Genomic DNA, 19,183 nt, shown 5'->3' on the forward strand with positions numbered 1-19,183 from the left:
AATGAGGCAAATCGGGTGAGCTTTATTTTACAATCTCTTCGAACAACTCTGGGTAATGAGCTCTCATGTCGTCTTCCCTCTCCCATGTAGCCTCTTCGACTTTGTAATTCCGAGATAAGACTTTAACTAAAGGAATTCTTCTATTTCTCAACGTCCTTACCTCTCTAGCAAAAATCTCAACTGGTTGCTCTACATAGCTTAAATTTTCATCAATCTCTAATGGCTCGTAATCCACTACGTGAGACGGATTTGACACATAGTTTCTCAACATAGAAACATGGAACACGTCATAAACTGTAGAGAGTGATGGTGGCAATGTCAAACGATACGCCACAAGGCCAATTCGTTCCAGAATTTCAAATGGTCCAACAAAACGAGGACTCAATTTTTATTTCTTTTCAAATCATAAAACACCTTTCATAAGCGCTACTTTCAAGAACACTTTGTCTCCCACCTTAAACTCAAGATCTTTCTGTCTCATGTTAACATAACTTTCTGCCTACTCTGTGCTGCTTGCATACGTGCTATAATTTTCTGTATCGCTTCATTAGTAGACTGAACTAACTCAGGACCCATCAATCTCTATTCACCAACCTCTTCCTAACAAACAGGGGATCGACAACATTTTTCATACATAGCCTCAAACGGTGTCATGCCAATGGTAGTCTGAAAACTGTTGTTATAAGAAAACTCCATCAAATGCAAGTAAGAGTCCAACCTACCTAAAAACTCTAATGCACAAGCTTGCAACATGTCCTCTAAAACTTTGTTCAAACGCTCAGTTTGACCATTAGTCTGAGGGTAAAAAGCTGTACTGAAATCTAACTTCGTGTCCATGGCAGTCTGAAGTTTCTTCCAGAACTTGGAAGTGAAACGGACATCTCTGTCAGAAACAATCGACACTAGCATCCCATGTAGGTTCACAATCTCCGTCAAGTAAAACTGCGCCCACTTACTAGTAGTATAAGTGGATTTCCCTAGAATGAAGTGTGCTGGTTTGGTAAGTCTGTCAACAACAACCCAAATCACTGCCTTCAGAGTTCTAGGCAATCCTATAATGAAATCCATAGACACATTCTCCCACTTCCATTTCGACACGCTTAAAGGTTGTAATAAACCTGCTAGTTTCTGTCTTGGTGCTTTAGCCTGTTAACACACCAAGCATTTACTAACAAATTCTGCCACCTCTCTCTTCATATTATGCCACCAATAAACTCGCTTCAGATCCTGATACATCTTTGTACTGCCTTGGTGCATGGAAAATGGGAAACTATGAGCCTCGATCAATAATTATGTTTTAACTACACTATCTGCTAGCATACAAAGATGCCTCTCAAACAAAAGCTCATCATCAAAGGACATAAAAAACCCATCAGCTTGCCCTATTCCTAGTAGAAGACGTTTTTCAACCAAATAAGGATCATTACATTGAGCAACAATAATCCTCTGTCTTAAAGTCGGTTGTACTGACAACTGAGCTAACTGCGAGGTGACTGCACCTACTGATACTGCAATCTCAACTCTCTTAAGGTCTCAATGCAAAGGGGCCTATTTGGTGATGAGTGCTGCTGAGTGTGATACCTTCCTACTAAGGGCATCAACTACTATATTTGCCTTACTTGGATGATACAATATCTCACAATCATAATCCTTTACTAATTCAAGCCATATTCGCTGCCTCATATTCAACTCCTTTTGAGTGAAGAAGTATTTCAAGCTTTTATGGTCCATAAAAATTTGTATCTTCTCGCCATACAAATAATGTCTCCATATCTTCAGTACAAAAACTACTGCTGCCAACTCTAAATCATGGGTAAGGTAATTCTCCTCACGACTCTTCAACTGACGAGAAGCATAAGTGACGACTTTACCTTGCTGCATTAGAACATAACTCAAACCTTTCTTAGAAGCATCACTATAAATCACAAAACTCCCTGAACAATCAGGTATAGTAAGAATCGATGCAGTAACGAGCTTCTGTTTAAGGTTCTGAAAACTATCCTTACATGCCTTGCTCCAAACAAATGGAGCTCCCTTCCTGGTCAACTGAGTAAAAGGAGTTGCTATACGGGAAAAGTCCTCCATAAACCGATGGTAATAACCTGCTAAACCTAAAAAGCTACGAACTTCACTAACTGTGGAAGGTCGGGGCCAACTGGTAATAGCCTCTATCTTAGCTGGATCCACCAAAACACCATCTTTAGAAACCACATGGTCTAGAAAAAATACCTGCTACAACCAAAACTCACATTTTGAAAAATTTGCATATAATTTATTGGCTCGAAGGGTCTCTAGAATCATACGTAAGTGCTCCTCATGCTCTACCTCTGTCTTGGAATATTTTAAGATATCATCAATAAACACAATTACAAAAGTGTCTAAGAAATCCTTAAACACTTTGTTCATCAAATTCATAAACACTGTTGGAGCATTTGTCAATCCAAAGGACATCACAATGAACTCATAATGCCCATATCTCGAACGAAAGGCTGTTTTCGATATATCACTATCCTTAATCCTCAACTGATGGTATTCTGATCGAAGGTCGATCTTAGAGAACACTGTAGCCCTTGCAGCTGGTCAAACAGATCATCAATCCTGGGTAAAGGATACTCGTTCTTAATAGTTACCCTATTTAACTCTTTGTAGTCAATACACAAGCGCACTGACCCATCTTTCTTTTTCACAAACAAAACTGGTGCACCCCAAGATGACACACTCGGTCGAATGAAACCTTTGTCAAGTAACTCCTGCATTTCCTAAAATCCCTCAAATGTTTAGCCTTGGCCCACAGCTGGTCCGGCACGCTCGAGTGTTCGACTGGAGCTTGAGAAGGAGCTGGCGGGGCAGCTGCTACGGTGCTCGCATCTGTATAAATCAAGTCCCTGAACCTCTGTTCCATAGCAGCGAGGCCCGTATGAGTGACCGGTATAGCAAGATTGGTAGCTTGAAATATAGGCTGCACTTTAGGTTGGACACGTCCTGCTCTTCTTCCTCGACCTCCTCGGCTACCCCTAAGAGCACCTTATTGGCAGCATTTTCCTAATAATCATTTGTAACTCTCTTAGTCTCAAACGATAATTCATGGCGTAGTTTAACTTAGGCAAGGTCATACATATAGAGTTATACATATAATTCATGAAAGCGTACCTAACGAGTGGTAAAGGATCGTTCTCGCCATAGGGACACAAAATAGACTTACATTATAAGTCAGTCTACAAAACCTAAAACTTAGGCTCTGATACCGACTACAACGACCCAACTTTTCAATCTAAGTGGAGGTCATTACTTACTGCGAAGACACGACATCCGACACAAAAACTCAATAAAAACCCTGTTCAAAATTCATTAAAACTTCAGGATGTAATAAAATCATCTTCGGGTCCTATTTCAAATCAAATTTCAAAAGTTTCAAAACATAGTCTATGGAATTTAAAACAAAACAAACAAACAAATGTTCTAACCTAAACTTAAATTAAAATCCTCAAAACAAAAACAACAAAAACAACAAAGACATTGAGCGAAAGCATTAAAACTAGACATTTCCATATGGCTTTCATGCATCATTCTTTCCCCTCGCCGGTCTGTTTCGTACATTACCTTTACCTGAAAAAAAATTAAACATAAAAGGTTGAGTATAAAATATACTCGGTAAGACATCCACTAATGGTCCTGTTAGGGTAATAACAATTAGCTTCCTATTAAGGGGTACCTTGCACATAACAGTCTAGTGGTCCCGTAGGACGCACACGTCAATCAGTCTAGTGAACCTGAAGGATTCACATATCAGTCTAGTGATCCCGTCGGATACACATATCAGTCTAATGATCCCGTCGGATACACAACATGTGGTGATCCCATAGGACACTGTACCTGCAAGGTACACTACCCCATAGATAAAGCTAACGATTACCCATCAATTCATCATAAACAGTCTACAACAGTCACAACACAATATTGGAATTTGTATAAATTTAAAAAAGAATACATTTGTACAAATTTTTTTTAAAAAATTAATCATTACATTACTTAAGAATTAATGGTTGTATAAAATGATATTTTATTTTATTTATTGAGAAAAATGATATTTTCGTAATTCTGAAATGTTTTTGTTTTGTTGTTTCTTTGTTTTCTTTTGTGTGGGCATGTCTAGAAATTGGAATGTCATGGTGGTTTGAAATCAATGAATTAAAGGATGCTTGTTTTGTCTTGGTTTGGTATTTTGAAGTGGGAATTTTTTTTTTTAATAAGCAAGTTTATTTTGCAACTTAGAAAAATGATGAATTGTAGCAAAATGAAAATGTGAATTTCTCTACTAAAAATGTTTGTTGTTAATAGGATGATTTGATTGTCACACCCTGTTCTAGGTTTTTCTCCTCTAATCTAGATCGTGACGCGATTCTACTCTTTAAAAACATTTTTTTTTTCTAATGTAAGATCAGTGAAACACTTTTTTATTAAAGAAGATAATCATTTATTAACGAAACACACAAACAACACATATATATGAACAATTTAAGCCATTAATCAACAAAAAATTTTCACTTACCTAATTACAATGTTCATATATCTTGAACGTATATAGTGTCAAATCCTCAGAATCGTCTCATGTTAACATAAAGTTCATGAACAATTTCCAAGTTAGAAAACTATCAACCCCATATAGAGAATGTAAAAAAGAATGCTCAAACCCCGATATATAAACTATAATAAGAAAGGAATGATCAAACTTATATCTAACTAATTCTACATAATACACAACTATAAATATCAAGTACCCCTTATGATCAACACACCCATTTCAAAAATTGCAATAATCTACATACCACAAATAAACGTTCTATACCCATGTACTAACAAATATGTAAATCCATTAATAATATAATTAAAATAAAATTTCAACTTATATGCCTAACACATATCTTTGAAAATTGAGCACTCTTATCTCCATGACATGAGTTTCAAAAAGTATATAAACGTCAAATCGATAAAGTCTTTGATACTCTATGGTTCATACTCAATAGTAACTTCTTTTTAATTTCCACATATTTTATCCATAACCTATACTCCAAATATATTGTCAATAAACTAAAAGAGAATAAATTCTCATGAATGTTCAATGCTTTCATTTTTTTTATTTTGAAAATTAAATAATATAAAGAGAGAATGAGCAAGATGGAAAAGAGGCGAAGGGAAAGAATAATTTATTGACGATAAAATTGTCGGAAATGATATTTATTTGAATCATATAGAAATTAGACGATGTTTGTACTTTGGAAGGCTATTAGAGCTATTAAAGATAATAATAATAATAATTAATAATAACAATAATATATATAAATATTATTTATTTATTCCATCGTATAAATGCATAAATTTTACCTAATTACAGTACTTAAGAATTAATAGTTGTATAAAAGGGTCTTTTAACAAATAATATTATATCCATATATGTATAAGTTAACCAATTACATGGAACAGAGAAGAACACTTTTAATTGAATAATCAATTATCACGCAGAAAAATATAAAAGTTAACTAATTTATATTACTTTTTTTTTTAAAAAAACCTTTATTGTGTATATATTTATTTTAGAGGCTTTTTAAAAAATAGTAATTAAAAAAAAAAAAAAACAAACCCTATACCTTTATTCGAAAAAACTACTAAAACACCAAAATCTATTACAATTAATTTTTTTAGTGTAAATATCTTTTATTATTTGTTTGGATTCATTAAGTTCATAAATGAGTTGTTGTTTATATTTGTTAGTAGCCAAGGGTCTTAATTTATTATTTTATTATTATATGGTCTTGTTTTTATCTTTTGGACGATGATAGGTGTCAATTAAGCATTGGAAATTAAAAAATAATTCAAAGTAATAAAATAAAAATAATATATAAAAATGAAAGAAGTTGAAAAAATGGAATAAACAAAAGAGAGAAAGGAAATTAAAGTGCTTGCTTTTGGAAAGGTCTAAAATACCCTCATACATGGGTATAAAAGAACAAAGACATCGCCTACTTCAACATCTCATCCTCCATACTTGTAACCAATCAAGGATCTTTATACAACATTTTCCCATTCTCATCTTTATTTCTATATCTCTATCTCGTTCATCCAAATACTATTTTAATGGCAGGCCAAAGCACACACTATGTGGCATATCCAAGAGCTGCCTCAATAACATGGAGTGATGACACTCGATACTGGAGTTGGGCCCCCGCGGATTTTTGCGGGTATATAATCTTGAACTCAAATTTAATTTGTTCATTAATTCATATCTCATGCATTTTCATCTATTACTTTTGTTTTGATTTATAAAATCATAAACTAGTTATTAGATTCAACTTTTATGAGTATGGATTATTTTGTATTATATGTTATTTTTGTTCTCTCTCACACCATGGCATTTAAAACCTTGCAGCTACCCAATTGAAGAAGCCCGACTTTTGCAAGTATCTTGGCTCGATTGTCGTTGGAGCATGGATTCATCTAGTTTCAAACAAGATCTTTGGTACAATGTAAGCATTGAAGTAATGATGGCAAACACCGCGTCTGGATGGGATATTCCACTTAACCTTGAAATCGATATGCCAGATGGGAGTAAGCAAGAGTCTCAAATAGTATTGGCGGGCAAACAACCAAATGTGTGGTTCAAGATTCCATTAGGTAAATTCATAATAAGTGGTTCTGTGACTAGTGGGATACTTCGATTTGGTTTCTACAATCATGGAGGGCATTGGAAAAGAGGGTTAATCGTGAGAGCTCTTTCCATTCAAGCATAAAGATGAGTTTCAAATGATATGTTAACAGAGTAATAGCATAAAACACTAAATAATAAGACCTTTTGCTCTACTTGCAAAAACTTTAAGTTTAAATGGGTTCTATTTTATCTATGGTAGATGCTAAATATAATGTAACACAACATAAAAATATATAAATAAATAATATGACCTTTTGCATAGTAGCAATAAGTTCAGTTTAAAAACTTTAGTATGTTTTTCAATAAAGTATGTACTGTGAGTTTATTATAATTAAATCTAACCACTCATGTTGTGATTATTGATCATTTTGTACGTACATTAGTATAACTAGCATATTGGAAATTAAAAAGAAGAAATGAAAACAAGTAAACAAAATCATAATTTCAATCTTATATTAATTTATTAAAGGAAATGAATGAATAATGAGTAATATGATTGGTTCATCGATTTATATATATAAAGAATAGGGTTATCTAATCTTACAACAAAACCAACAACTATCTAGAAATGTTGGACAAACTCTCTTATCGTAATGAATTAATCATAGACAACAAAATCAATCTTAAAGTAATCAAGGAGTTCGGAACAATAACGTTATATGTTGGTTTGTAAGACGTTACATGCACTACAAGAAGTGGAGAGATTTCCAACGCACAAAAACGTCGGCAAAAGTGGAAAAACGTCCACTACAAGAAAACCCCCTATTATGACAGTCGGTTCCATCCCAAATTGAAAGGATGGAACAAATAACTGTCATCAAATGTCAAAAACAGGGTTTTTGGCAGGAAAAGACGGTGATTTCGGAATGCCCAAATACATGACAGTTATTTGCTGTCATAATATATAAGGACATTAAAAAAATTAATTAAATATCTTTTATTAAAATAAAAAATAAAGAAAAGGAAAAATCCCTCACTTTCCTTCTTCAAAATCCCTCTCTTTTCTTCTTCACGCACACTCCCCTTTTCTTCTTCAAAATTCCTCCCCTCACGAACGACGAACGACTCACGACGAAAACCCCTAGCCTTAACCCCATTCTTCTCATCTCCATGTCCTTTCTTCTCGGCGACGGAGACCCACGGCGAGGAGACCCATATTGTCGCCGGTGAGTTCTTGACTCCATTTTCTTAATTATAACTTGTTGTGTTTGTTGTGTAAAAACACAATCTAGAAATTTAAACTTGATGAATCTGGTTGGCTAAAGAGAACCTTATGTTCTTTGGTTTTTTTTTTTTTTTTTTGTAAATTACGATGACCCATCTTGTAGGGACTAAAATTTTGAGAGTAACAAACTATTCCAATACACATTGTCTGTTCTTTGATTTGTTATTCATTTGTTATAATTAATAGCAAAGTTAAATATTGTTATTGGTTGCATATGTTTCCTTTGTGCTCCTAAAAAATAGTTGGTTTGATCTTCATGTTGACAACAAGATATTGCTGAGAATGACAACTGAGAATGAAGTAATTAAATACAAAAAATATATATAGTGACAATTGAGAATGAAGTAATTAAATACGTATGTTATAGTTAACCTCTCACCAGTTATAACCTCCAGCTTTGAAGATCTGAGATTCATATCGGTGTGGATTAGAAGAAGCCGCAACTGCGGCTTTCCGCAAGGAAAAGGATTGGATTTCTAAAGTATAATGAAAGGGGTTTTCAACTCTTGTAGATCTAAAAACTGCATGCCAAATACTTATTAACTCAACTCTTTTGTTATATTCCTTCGTGTATTTGTTATATTCCTTCCTCTAATGATTGATGGTATTTCTTCTATATAAGAAGATTGTGAAGAAGCACGCTCACCATTTGTGAAGAAGTACAAGACTGTCATACACCCTGGTGAGGTATGTCTTTCAATTTCTCAAACAATGAAGTATAAAACATATGAAAACATTAGATATAGTGAAGTTCATATTCATATAAGAAATCTATTCCTGTCAACATTATGCAATTTCTCAAGCTTTTTAATATATTTAGTTTTTGATTCTTGATATTAATAGGATTCTTGATATTAATACAACTTTGCTGATTTTCTTAAGTTTATAGCTTGCTGGTTTTTTCAAGTTTGTAACTTAGTTTTAGCTTGAATTGGGCTTCACATTTATGAAAAGATATGATCGCTTGTTTGAAGATAAGTTCTTTTGCTTTGAGTATTTTTGTATTTTGGTGCAACACAATCATCCTAAATTCTTTTGTAATTATATAATCATCCTAAATTTTTTTGTAATTGCATAATACTTTTGTGAAAAATATGGTGTGGCACTCAAATTTTCATCTCTACCGGCTATACATGCTCGTAATTATGCAAAGCCCATTTTTAGCTTTGAGTTTTGTTATTTGTTGTTGGTTTTGGACTTTGTGTGAAGTTTTGTAATTAATTTAGCTGAGTTTGTGGGCTGAATTTGGTATTTGCGATTCTGTTTTTCTTCTTTTTCATATGGATGCATTTGTAGATTTCATTTTTAGTGATGAAATTGTGCGTTGTGTACTTAAACAATAACATAATTTTGTGATCCGTTAGTAAAGCTTTCCATTTGAATACCCTCTACATTTCCAATACCAAGCTTAAAAGTTATAGAAAAGAATAATTTACTACCAAGTTTAGAAGTTACTATTGTTGGAGTGTGTATGTGCTTGTGTTGTTGAAGTGAATGTGTATTGTGTTGTTGAATCAATTTTGTTTCCTTTTATTTTCTTACTAGGTTTTGCCAGAATCTATTGGAGCAGCGAAACCATATTTGCGACAATTCATTGATGTATAGGCATTTTTGTAGGTTTGGTAGGAAAGTTTCTGGTTTAAATGTAGTTATTTAAATAACTTATTCGTAACAAACCATATATGTACCAACACTTAAAGCGATATTATAAAGTGTATGTTTCTTTATATTAAAGCGTTCACCGTTTCTTTATATTAAAGCGTTCACCGTTTCTTTCCATATGTGATTGTATTGGTCTGTGTAATGGTAAATATAATGGCAGGACAACATGAAAAATAGGATTCAATAAAAAATAGTGCAAGAAAAACAAGGACTAAAAACAAAATTATGACATTTAGATGTTAAAAAAAAAAACAGTCATTGAAAAAGTTTGATTGACAGTTAATAAGTGTCATAAAAGATAAAATAATGACATTTAATATCTGTCATACAATATTAACAATGACAATTATCCGATGTCATAAAGTATAAACAATGATATTTATTAACTGTCATCGAAAATAAATAATGACAGTTATAACCTGTCATAAGATATTGAATTCGTGACATTTATTCTATGTCATGAAAAACCACATTCGTGACAGTTTTGGAGAACTGTCATCAAATACTTTTCATGACTGCAAAAAATTGTCACGAAAGCTTTTAATGATAGCATTTAACTGTCATCGTAGACCATTTTTCTACTAATGGTCGGAAAACCAATTCCCGACACAGAAAGGAACATCGGGAAGATCATCGAAAGAAGATGAAAGATATTATTTTGAAAATATTACTTAATACAATTTTCCTTTAAAAAATGGAAGAAGAAATGCATTATTGAAAGTTAGTTTGGAGGTAATAATTGTAATACAGATCCGGAAAATCCTCCAGACCCGGCCACCCGACCCGGAGACCCACACGCGACCCGACTCTACAGCGTGCGCCACGTGTGTCCTCAAATCCGGCCGCTTGCACGCGTGCGCTCCAAGCTGCGTCCGGCTCTCCTCGCACGAAGCCCTTCGTCTCGGCCCAGTTCTCGAACATGTCAGGCCCAAGCCCGCGATCCTCGTCCGGTTTTTACGCGCTTGAGCACCCGTGCCCCGACCCATCTTTGACGTTCGCTCGGCCCATCTTGCATAGTTGATGCACGCGTCCGCCCGTCCGTACCTGACCCTGGTTTGACCCGATTTGCTTCAGCCCGCACTCGTCTAATGGTGTGTTGGGCCGGGTCAAGCCCAATGGTTGATCTTGGGCCGATTCAATGTTTTTTTGGGCCAGTTCTGTGCAGATTTGATTGGTTTTTCCAGTCGGTTCGAGTGGTTCGGGAGCGGTTTTTGTACACCATCAAATTATTATTGTAATAATTTAGTTTTTTAGCTTAATTTAGGAGCCAAAACCAATCTATTCCAGGTTTGTCCTTCCATCTTTTCCTGCTGCCTGCGATTTTTTGTTATAGACGTTTTACAGGTGCTCAGGTTTGTTATAGACGTTTAAAATCTATAACAAAGATAAGATTCATGCTCACCTAGGTTAAAAACATATTTTCCAAATTTCATAGAATTAGGTCAATATCTTGTAAAACTAGTTACAAAAGGCTCACCTGATTTAATCTTATCAACAAGTCAGATAAGATGACTAAGGTTTGAGGTTTTTAAGTTGACGGTTTATGGAACACCTTCTACCTGGAGATCGTAATCATTTTTTAGCCTAGTTAACCTAGTTTTATGAGCATGCATGAGAGATGTGAGGTAATACAATTGGTTTATCACCTAGACATCGTAGGTTAAAATTCGGTATAATGATTATGCTGGATGTTTCACCTAGATTTAGGTTAAAATCCAGTATAAGGAAGGGACCTCTGTTAGAGAACATGTCCTGGATATGATGATGCACTTTAATATTGCTGAAGTAAATGATGGTCCCATCAATGAGGCAAATCAGGTGAGCTTTATTTTACAATCTCTTCGAACAACTCTGGGTAATGAGCTCTCATGTCGTCTTCCCTCTCCCATGTAGCCGCTTCGACTTTGTAATTCCGAGATAAGACTTTAACTAAAGGAATTCTTCTATTTCTCAACGTCCTTACCTCTCTAGCAAAAATCTCAACTGGTTGCTCTACATAGCTTAAATTTTCATCAATCTCTAATGGCTCGTAATCCACTACGTGAGACGGATTTGACACATAGTTTCTCAACATAGAAACATGGAACACGTCATAAACTGTAGAGAGTGATGGTGGCAATGTCAAACGATACGCCACAAGGCCAATTCGTTCCAGAATTTCAAATGGTCCAACAAAACGAGGACTCAATTTTTATTTCTTTTCAAATCATAAAACACCTTTCATAAGCGCTACTTTCAAGAACACTTTGTCTCCCACCTTAAACTCAAGATCTTTCTGTCTCATGTTAACATAACTTTCTGCCTACTCTGTGCTGCTTGCATACGTGCTATAATTTTCTGTATCGCTTCATTAGTAGACTGAACTAACTCAGGACCCATCAATCTCTATTCACCAACCTCTTCCTAACAAACAGGGGATCGACAACATTTTTCATACATAGCCTCAAACGGTGTCATGCCAATGGTAGTCTGAAAACTGTTGTTATAAGAAAACTCCATCAAATGCAAGTAAGAGTCCAACCTACCTAAAAACTCTAATGCACAAGCTTGCAACATGTCCTCTAAAACTTTGTTCAAACGCTCAGTTTGACCATTAGTCTGAGGGTAAAAAGCTGTACTGAAATCTAACTTCGTGTCCATGGCAGTCTGAAGTTTCTTCCAGAACTTGGAAGTGAAACGGACATCTCTGTCAGAAACAATCGACACTAGCATCCCATGTAGGTTCACAATCTCCGTCAAGTAAAACTGCGCCCACTTACTAGTAGTATAAGTGGATTTCCCTAGAATGAAGTGTGCTGATTTGGTAAGCCTGTCAACAACAACCCAAATCACTGCCTTCAGAGTTCTAGGCAATCCTATAATGAAATCCATAGACACATTCTCCCACTTCCATTTCGACACGCTTAAAGGTTGTAATAAACCTGCTAGTTTCTGTCTTGGTGCTTTAGCCTGTTAACACACCAAGCATTTACTAACAAATTCTGCCACCTCTCTCTTCATATTATGCCACCAATAAACTCGCTTCAGATCCTGATACATCTTTGTACTGCCTTGGTGCATGGAAAATGGGAAACTATGAGCCTCGATCAATAATTATGTTTTAACTACACTATCTGCTAGCATACAAAGATGCCTCTCAAACAAAAGCTCATCATCAAAGGACATAAAAAACCCATCAGCTTGCCCTATTCCTAGTAGAAGACGTTTTTCAACCAAATAAGGATCATTACATTGAGCAACAATAATCCTCTGTCTTAAAGTCGGTTGTACTGACAACTGAGCTAACTGCGAGGTGACTGCACCTACTGATACTGCAATCTCAACTCTCTTAAGGTCTCAATGCAAAGGGGCCTATTTGGTGATGAGTGCTGCTGAGTGTGATACCTTCCTACTAAGGGCATCAACTACTATATTTGCCTTACTTGGATGATACAATATCTCACAATCATAATCCTTTACTAATTCAAGCCATCTTCGCTGCCTCATATTCAACTCCTTTTGAGTGAAGAAGTATTTCAAGCTTTTATGGTCCATAAAAATTTGTATCTTCTCGCCATACAAATAATGTCTCCATATCTTCAGTACAAAAACTACTGCTGCCAACTCTAAATCATGGGTAAGGTAATTCTCCTCATGACTCTTCAACTGACGAGAAGCATAAGTGACGACTTTACCTTGCTGCATTAGAACATAACTCAAACCTTTCTTAGAAGCATCACTATAAATCACAAAACTCCCTGAACAATCAGGTATAGTAAGAATCGATGCAGTAACGAGCTTCTGTTTAAGGTTCTGAAAACTATCCTTACATGCCTTGCTCCAAACAAATGGAGCTCCCTTCCTGGTCAACTGAGTAAAAGGAGTTGCTATACGGGAAAAGTCCTCCATAAACCGATGGTAATAACCTGCTAAACCTAAAAAGCTACGAACTTCACTAACTGTGGAAGGTCGGGGCCAACTGGTAATAGCCTCTATCTTAGCTGGATCCACCAAAACACCATCTTTAGAAACCACATGGTCTAGAAAAAATACCTGCTACAACCAAAACTCACATTTTGAAAAATTTGCATATAATTTATTGGCTCGAAGGGTCTCTAGAATCATACGTAAGTGCTCCTCATGCTCTACCTCTGTCTTGGAATATTTTAAGATATCATCAATAAACACAATTACAAAAGTGTCTAAGAAATCCTTAAACACTTTGTTCATCAAATTCATAAACACTGTTGGAGCATTTGTCAATCCAAAGGACATCACAATGAACTCATAATGCCCATATCTCGAACGAAAGGCTGTTTTCGATATATCACTATCCTTAATCCTCAACTGATGGTATTCTGATCGAAGGTCGATCTTAGAGAACACTGTAGCCCTTGCAGCTGGTCAAACAGATCATCAATCCTGGGTAAAGGATACTCGTTCTTAATAGTTACCCTATTTAACTCTTTGTAGTCAATACACAAGCGCACTGACCCATCTTTCTTTTTCACAAACAAAACTGGTGCACCCCAAGATGACACACTCGGTCGAATGAAACCTTTGTCAAGTAACTCCTGCATTTCCTAAAATCCCTCAAATGTTTAGCCTTGGCCCACAGCTGGTCCGGCACGCTCGAGTGTTCGACTGGAGCTTGAGAAGGAGCTGGCGGGGCAGCTGCTACGGTGCTCGCATCTGTATAAATCAAGTCCCTGAACCTCTGTTCCATAGCAGCGAGGCCCGTATGAGTGACCGGTATAGCAAGATTGGTAGCTTGAAATATAGGCTGCACTTTAGGTTGGACACGTCCTGCTCTTCTTCCTCGACCTCCTCGGCTACCCCTAAGAGCACCTTATTGGCAGCATTTTCCTAATAATCATTTGTAACTCTCTTAGTCTCAAACGATAATTCATGGCGTAGTTTAACTTAGGCAAGGTCATACATATAGAGTTATACATATAATTCATGAAAGCGTACCTAACGAGTGGTAAAGGATCGTTCTCGCCATAGGGACACAAAATAGACTTACATTATAAGTCAGTCTACAAAACCTAAAACTTAGGCTCTGATACCGACTACAACGACCCAACTTTTCAATCTAAGTGGAGGTCATTACTTACTGCGAAGACACGACATCCGACACAAAAAACTCAATAAAAACCCTGTTCAAAATTCATTAAAACTTCAGGATGTAATAAAATCATCTTCGGGTCCTATTTCAAATCAAATTTCAAAAGTTTCAAAACATAGTCTATGGAATTTAAAACAAAACAAACAAACAAATGTTCTAACCTAAACTTAAATTAAAATCCTCAAAACAAAAACAACAAAAACAACAAAGACATTGAGCGAAAGCATTAAAACTAGACATTTCCATATGGCTTTCATGCATCATTCTTTCCCCTCGCCGGTCTGTTTCGTACATTACCTTTACCTGAAAAAAAATTAAACATAAAAGGTTGAGTATAAAATATACTCAGTAAGACATCCACTAATGGTCCTGTTAGGGTAATAACAATTAGCTTCCTATTAAGGGGTACCTTGCACATAACAGTCTAGTGGTCCCGTAGGACGCACACGTCAATCAGTCTAGTGAACCTGAAGGATTCACATATCAGTCTAGTGATCCCGTCGGATACACATATCAGTCTAATGATCCCGTCGGATACACAACATGTGGTGATCCCATAGGACACTGTACCTGCAAGGTACACTACCCCATAGATAAAGCTAACGATTACCCATCAATTCATCATAAACAGTCTACAACAGTCACAACACAATATTGGAATTTGTATAAATTTAAAAAAGAATACATTTGTACAAATTTTTTTTAAAAAATTAATCATTACATTACTTAAGAATTAATGGTTGTATAAAATGATATTTTATTTTATTTATTGAGAAAAATGATATTTTCGTAATTCTGAAATGTTTTTGTTTTGTTGTTTCTTTGTTTTCTTTTGTGTGGGCATGTCTAGAAATTGGAATGTCATGGTGGTTTGAAATCAATGAATTAAAGGATGCTTGTTTTGTCTTGGTTTGGTATTTTGAAGTGGGAATTTTTTTTTTTAATAAGCAAGTTTATTTTGCAACTTAGAAAAATGATGAATTGTAGCAAAATGAAAATGTGAATTTCTCTACTAAAAATGTTTGTTGTTAATAGGATGATTTGATTGTCACACCCTGTTCTAGGTTTTTCTCCTCTAATCTAGATCGTGACGCGATTCTACTCTTTAAAAACATTTTTTTTTTCTAATGTAAGATCAGTGAAACACTTTTTTATTAAAGAAGATAATCATTTATTAACGAAACACACAAACAACACATATATATGAACAATTTAAGCCATTAATCAACAAAAAATTTTCACTTACCTAATTACAATGTTCATATATCTTGAACGTATATAGTGTCAAATCCTCAGAATCGTCTCATGTTAACATAAAGTTCATGAACAATTTCCAAGTTAGAAAACTATCAACCCCATATAGAGAATGTAAAAAAGAATGCTCAAACCCCGATATATAAACTATAATAAGAAAGGAATGATCAAACTTATATCTAACTAATTCTACATAATACACAACTATAAATATCAAGTACCCCTTATGATCAACACACCCATTTCAAAAATTGCAATAATCTACATACCACAAATAAACGTTCTATACCCATGTACTAACAAATATGTAAATCCATTAATAATATAATTAAAATAAAATTTCAACTTATATGCCTAACACATATCTTTGAAAATTGAGCACTCTTATCTCCATGACATGAGTTTCAAAAAGTATATAAACGTCAAATCGATAAAGTCTTTGATACTCTATGGTTCATACTCAATAGTAACTTCTTTTTAATTTCCACATATTTTATCCATAACCTATACTCCAAATATATTGTCAATAAACTAAAAGAGAATAAATTCTCATGAATGTTCAATGCTTTCATTTTTTTTATTTTGAAAATTAAATAATATAAAGAGAGAATGAGCAAGATGGAAAAGAGGCGAAGGGAAAGAATAATTTATTGACGATAAAACTGTCGGAAATGATATTTATTTGAATCATATAGAAATTAGACGATGTTTGTACTTTGGAAGGCTATTAGAGCTATTAAAGATAATAATAATAATAATTAATAATAACAATAATATATATAAATATTATTTATTTATTCCATCGTATAAATGCATAAATTTTACCTAATTACAGTACTTAAGAATTAATAGTTGTATAAAAGGGTCTTTTAACAAATAATATTATATCCATATATGTATAAGTTAACCAATTACATGGAACAGAGAAGAACACTTTTAATTGAATAATCAATTATCACGCAGAAAAATATAAAAGTTAACTAATTTATATTACTTTTTTTTTTAAAAAAAACCTTTATTGTGTATATATTTATTTTAGAGGCTTTTTAAAAAATAGTAATTAAAAAAAAAAAAAAAACAAACCCTATACCTTTATTCGAAAAAACTACTAAAACACCAAAATCTATTACAATTAATTTTTTTAGTGTAAATATCTTTTATTATTTGTTTGGATTCATTAAGTTCATAAATGAGTTGTTGTTTATATTTGTTAGTAGCCAAGGGTCTTAATTTATTATTTTATTATTATATGGTCTTGTTTTTATCTTTTGGACGATGATAGGTGTCAATTAAGCATTGGAAATTAAAAAATAATTCAAAGTAATAAAATAAAAATAATATATAAAAATGAAAGAAGTTGAAAAAATGGAATAAACAAAAGAGAGAAAGGAAATTAAAGTGCTTGCTTTTGGAAAGGTCTAAAATACCCTCATACATGGGTATAAAAGAACAAAGACATCGCCTACTTCAACATCTCATCCTCCATACTTGTAACCAATCAAGGATCTTTATACAACATTTTCCCATTCTCATCTTTATTTCTATATCTCTATCTCGTTCATCCAAATACTATTTTAATGGCAGGCCAAAGCACACACTATGTGGCATATCCAAGAGCTGCCTCAATAACATGGAGTGATGACACTCGATACTGGAGTTGGGCCCCCGCGGATTTTTGCGGGTATATAATCTTGAACTCAAATTTAATTTGTTCATTAATTCATATCTCATGCATTTTCATCTATTACTTTTGTTTTGATTTATAAAATCATAAACTAGTTATTAGATTCAACTTTTATGAGTATGGATTATGTTGTATTATATGTTATTTTTGTTCTCTCTCACACCATGGCATTTAAAACCTTGCAGCTACCCAATTGAAGAAGCCCGACTTTTGCAAGTATCTTGGCTCGATTGTCGTTGGAGCATGGATTCATCTAGTTTCAAACAAGATCTTTGGTACAATGTAAGCATTGAAGTAATGATGGCAAACACCGCGTCTGGATGGGATATTCCACTTAACCTTGAAATCGATATGCCAGATGGGAGTAAGCAAGAGTCTCAAATAGTATTGGCGGGCAAACAACCAAATGTGTGGTTCAAGATTCCATTAGGTAAATTCATAATAAGTGGTTCTGTGACTAGTGGGATACTTCGATTTGGTTTCTACAATCATGGAGGGCATTGGAAAAGAGGGTTAATCGTGAGAGCTCTTTCCATTCAAGCATAAAGATGAGTTTCAAATGATATGTTAACAGAGTAATAGCATAAAACACTAAATAATAAGACCTTTTGCTCTACTTGCAAAAACTTTAAGTTTAAATGGGTTCTATTTTATCTATGGTAGATGCTAAATATAATGTAACACAACATAAAAATATATAAATAAATAATATGACCTTTTGCATAGTAGCAATAAGTTCAGTTTAAAAACTTTAGTATGTTTTTCAATAAAGTATGTACTGTGAGTTTATTATAATTAAATCTAACCACTCATGTTGTGATTATTGATCATTTTGTACGTACATTAGTATAACTAGCATATTGGAAATTAAAAAGAAGAAATGAAAACAAGTAAACAAAATCATAATTTCAATCTTATATTAATTTATTAAAGGAAATGAATGAATAATGAGTAATATGATTGGTTCATCGATTTATATATATAAAGAATAGGGTTATCTAATCTTACAACAAAACCAACAACTATCTAGAAATTTTGGACAAACTCTCTTATCGTAATGAATTAATCATAGACAACAAAATCAATCTTAAAGTAATCAAGGAGTTCGGAACAATAACGTTATATGTTGGTTTGTAAGACGTTACATGCACTACAAGAAGTGGAGAGATTTCCAACGCACAAAAACGTCGGCAAAAGTGGAAAAACGTCCACTACAAGAAAACCCCCTATTATGACAGTCGGTTCCATCCCAAATTGAAAGGATGGAACAAATAACTGTCATCAAATGTCAAAAACAGGGTTTTTGGCAGGAAAAGACGGTGATTTCGGAATGCCCAAATACATGACAGTTATTTGCTGTCATAATATATAAGGACATTAAAAAAATTAATTAAATATCTTTTATTAAAATAAAAAATAAAGAAAAGGAAAAATCCCTCACTTTCCTTCTTCAAAATCCCTCTCTTTTCTTCTTCACGCACACTCCCCTTTTCTTCTTCAAAATTCCTCCCCTCACGAACGACTCACGACTCACGACGAAAACCCCTA

The 19,183-nt window shown here is 34.2% G+C and overlaps 3 protein-coding genes across 3 annotated transcripts; 2 read left to right on the plus strand and 1 right to left on the minus strand.

Moving 5' to 3' along the window:
• Positions 1-22: 22 nt before the first annotated feature.
• Positions 23-481, minus strand: LOC127150851 (uncharacterized). The gene is made up of 2 exons (XM_051089541.1): positions 415-481; positions 23-294 (listed from the first exon to the last, which is right to left on the minus strand). Exons 1-2 carry the CDS (start codon positions 479-481, stop codon positions 23-25), a joined length of 339 nt encoding a protein of 112 aa, XP_050945498.1.
• A 5,534-nt stretch (positions 482-6,015) lies between these two features.
• On the plus strand, positions 6,016-6,988 carry LOC127150807 (lectin-like). Its single transcript, XM_051089446.1, has 2 exons — positions 6,016-6,236; positions 6,425-6,988. Exons 1-2 carry the CDS (start codon positions 6,133-6,135, stop codon positions 6,783-6,785), a joined length of 465 nt encoding a protein of 154 aa, XP_050945403.1. The 5' UTR covers positions 6,016-6,132; the 3' UTR covers positions 6,786-6,988.
• A 10,423-nt stretch (positions 6,989-17,411) lies between these two features.
• Positions 17,412-18,384, plus strand: LOC127150806 (lectin-like). The gene is made up of 2 exons (XM_051089445.1): positions 17,412-17,632; positions 17,821-18,384. Exons 1-2 carry the CDS (start codon positions 17,529-17,531, stop codon positions 18,179-18,181), a joined length of 465 nt encoding a protein of 154 aa, XP_050945402.1. The 5' UTR covers positions 17,412-17,528; the 3' UTR covers positions 18,182-18,384.
• Positions 18,385-19,183: the final 799 nt, after the last annotated feature.

This window comes from Cucumis melo, chromosome 9 (assembly GCF_025177605.1).
Source record: "Cucumis melo cultivar AY chromosome 9, USDA_Cmelo_AY_1.0, whole genome shotgun sequence".
NCBI lineage: Eukaryota > Viridiplantae > Streptophyta > Magnoliopsida > Cucurbitales > Cucurbitaceae > Cucumis > Cucumis melo.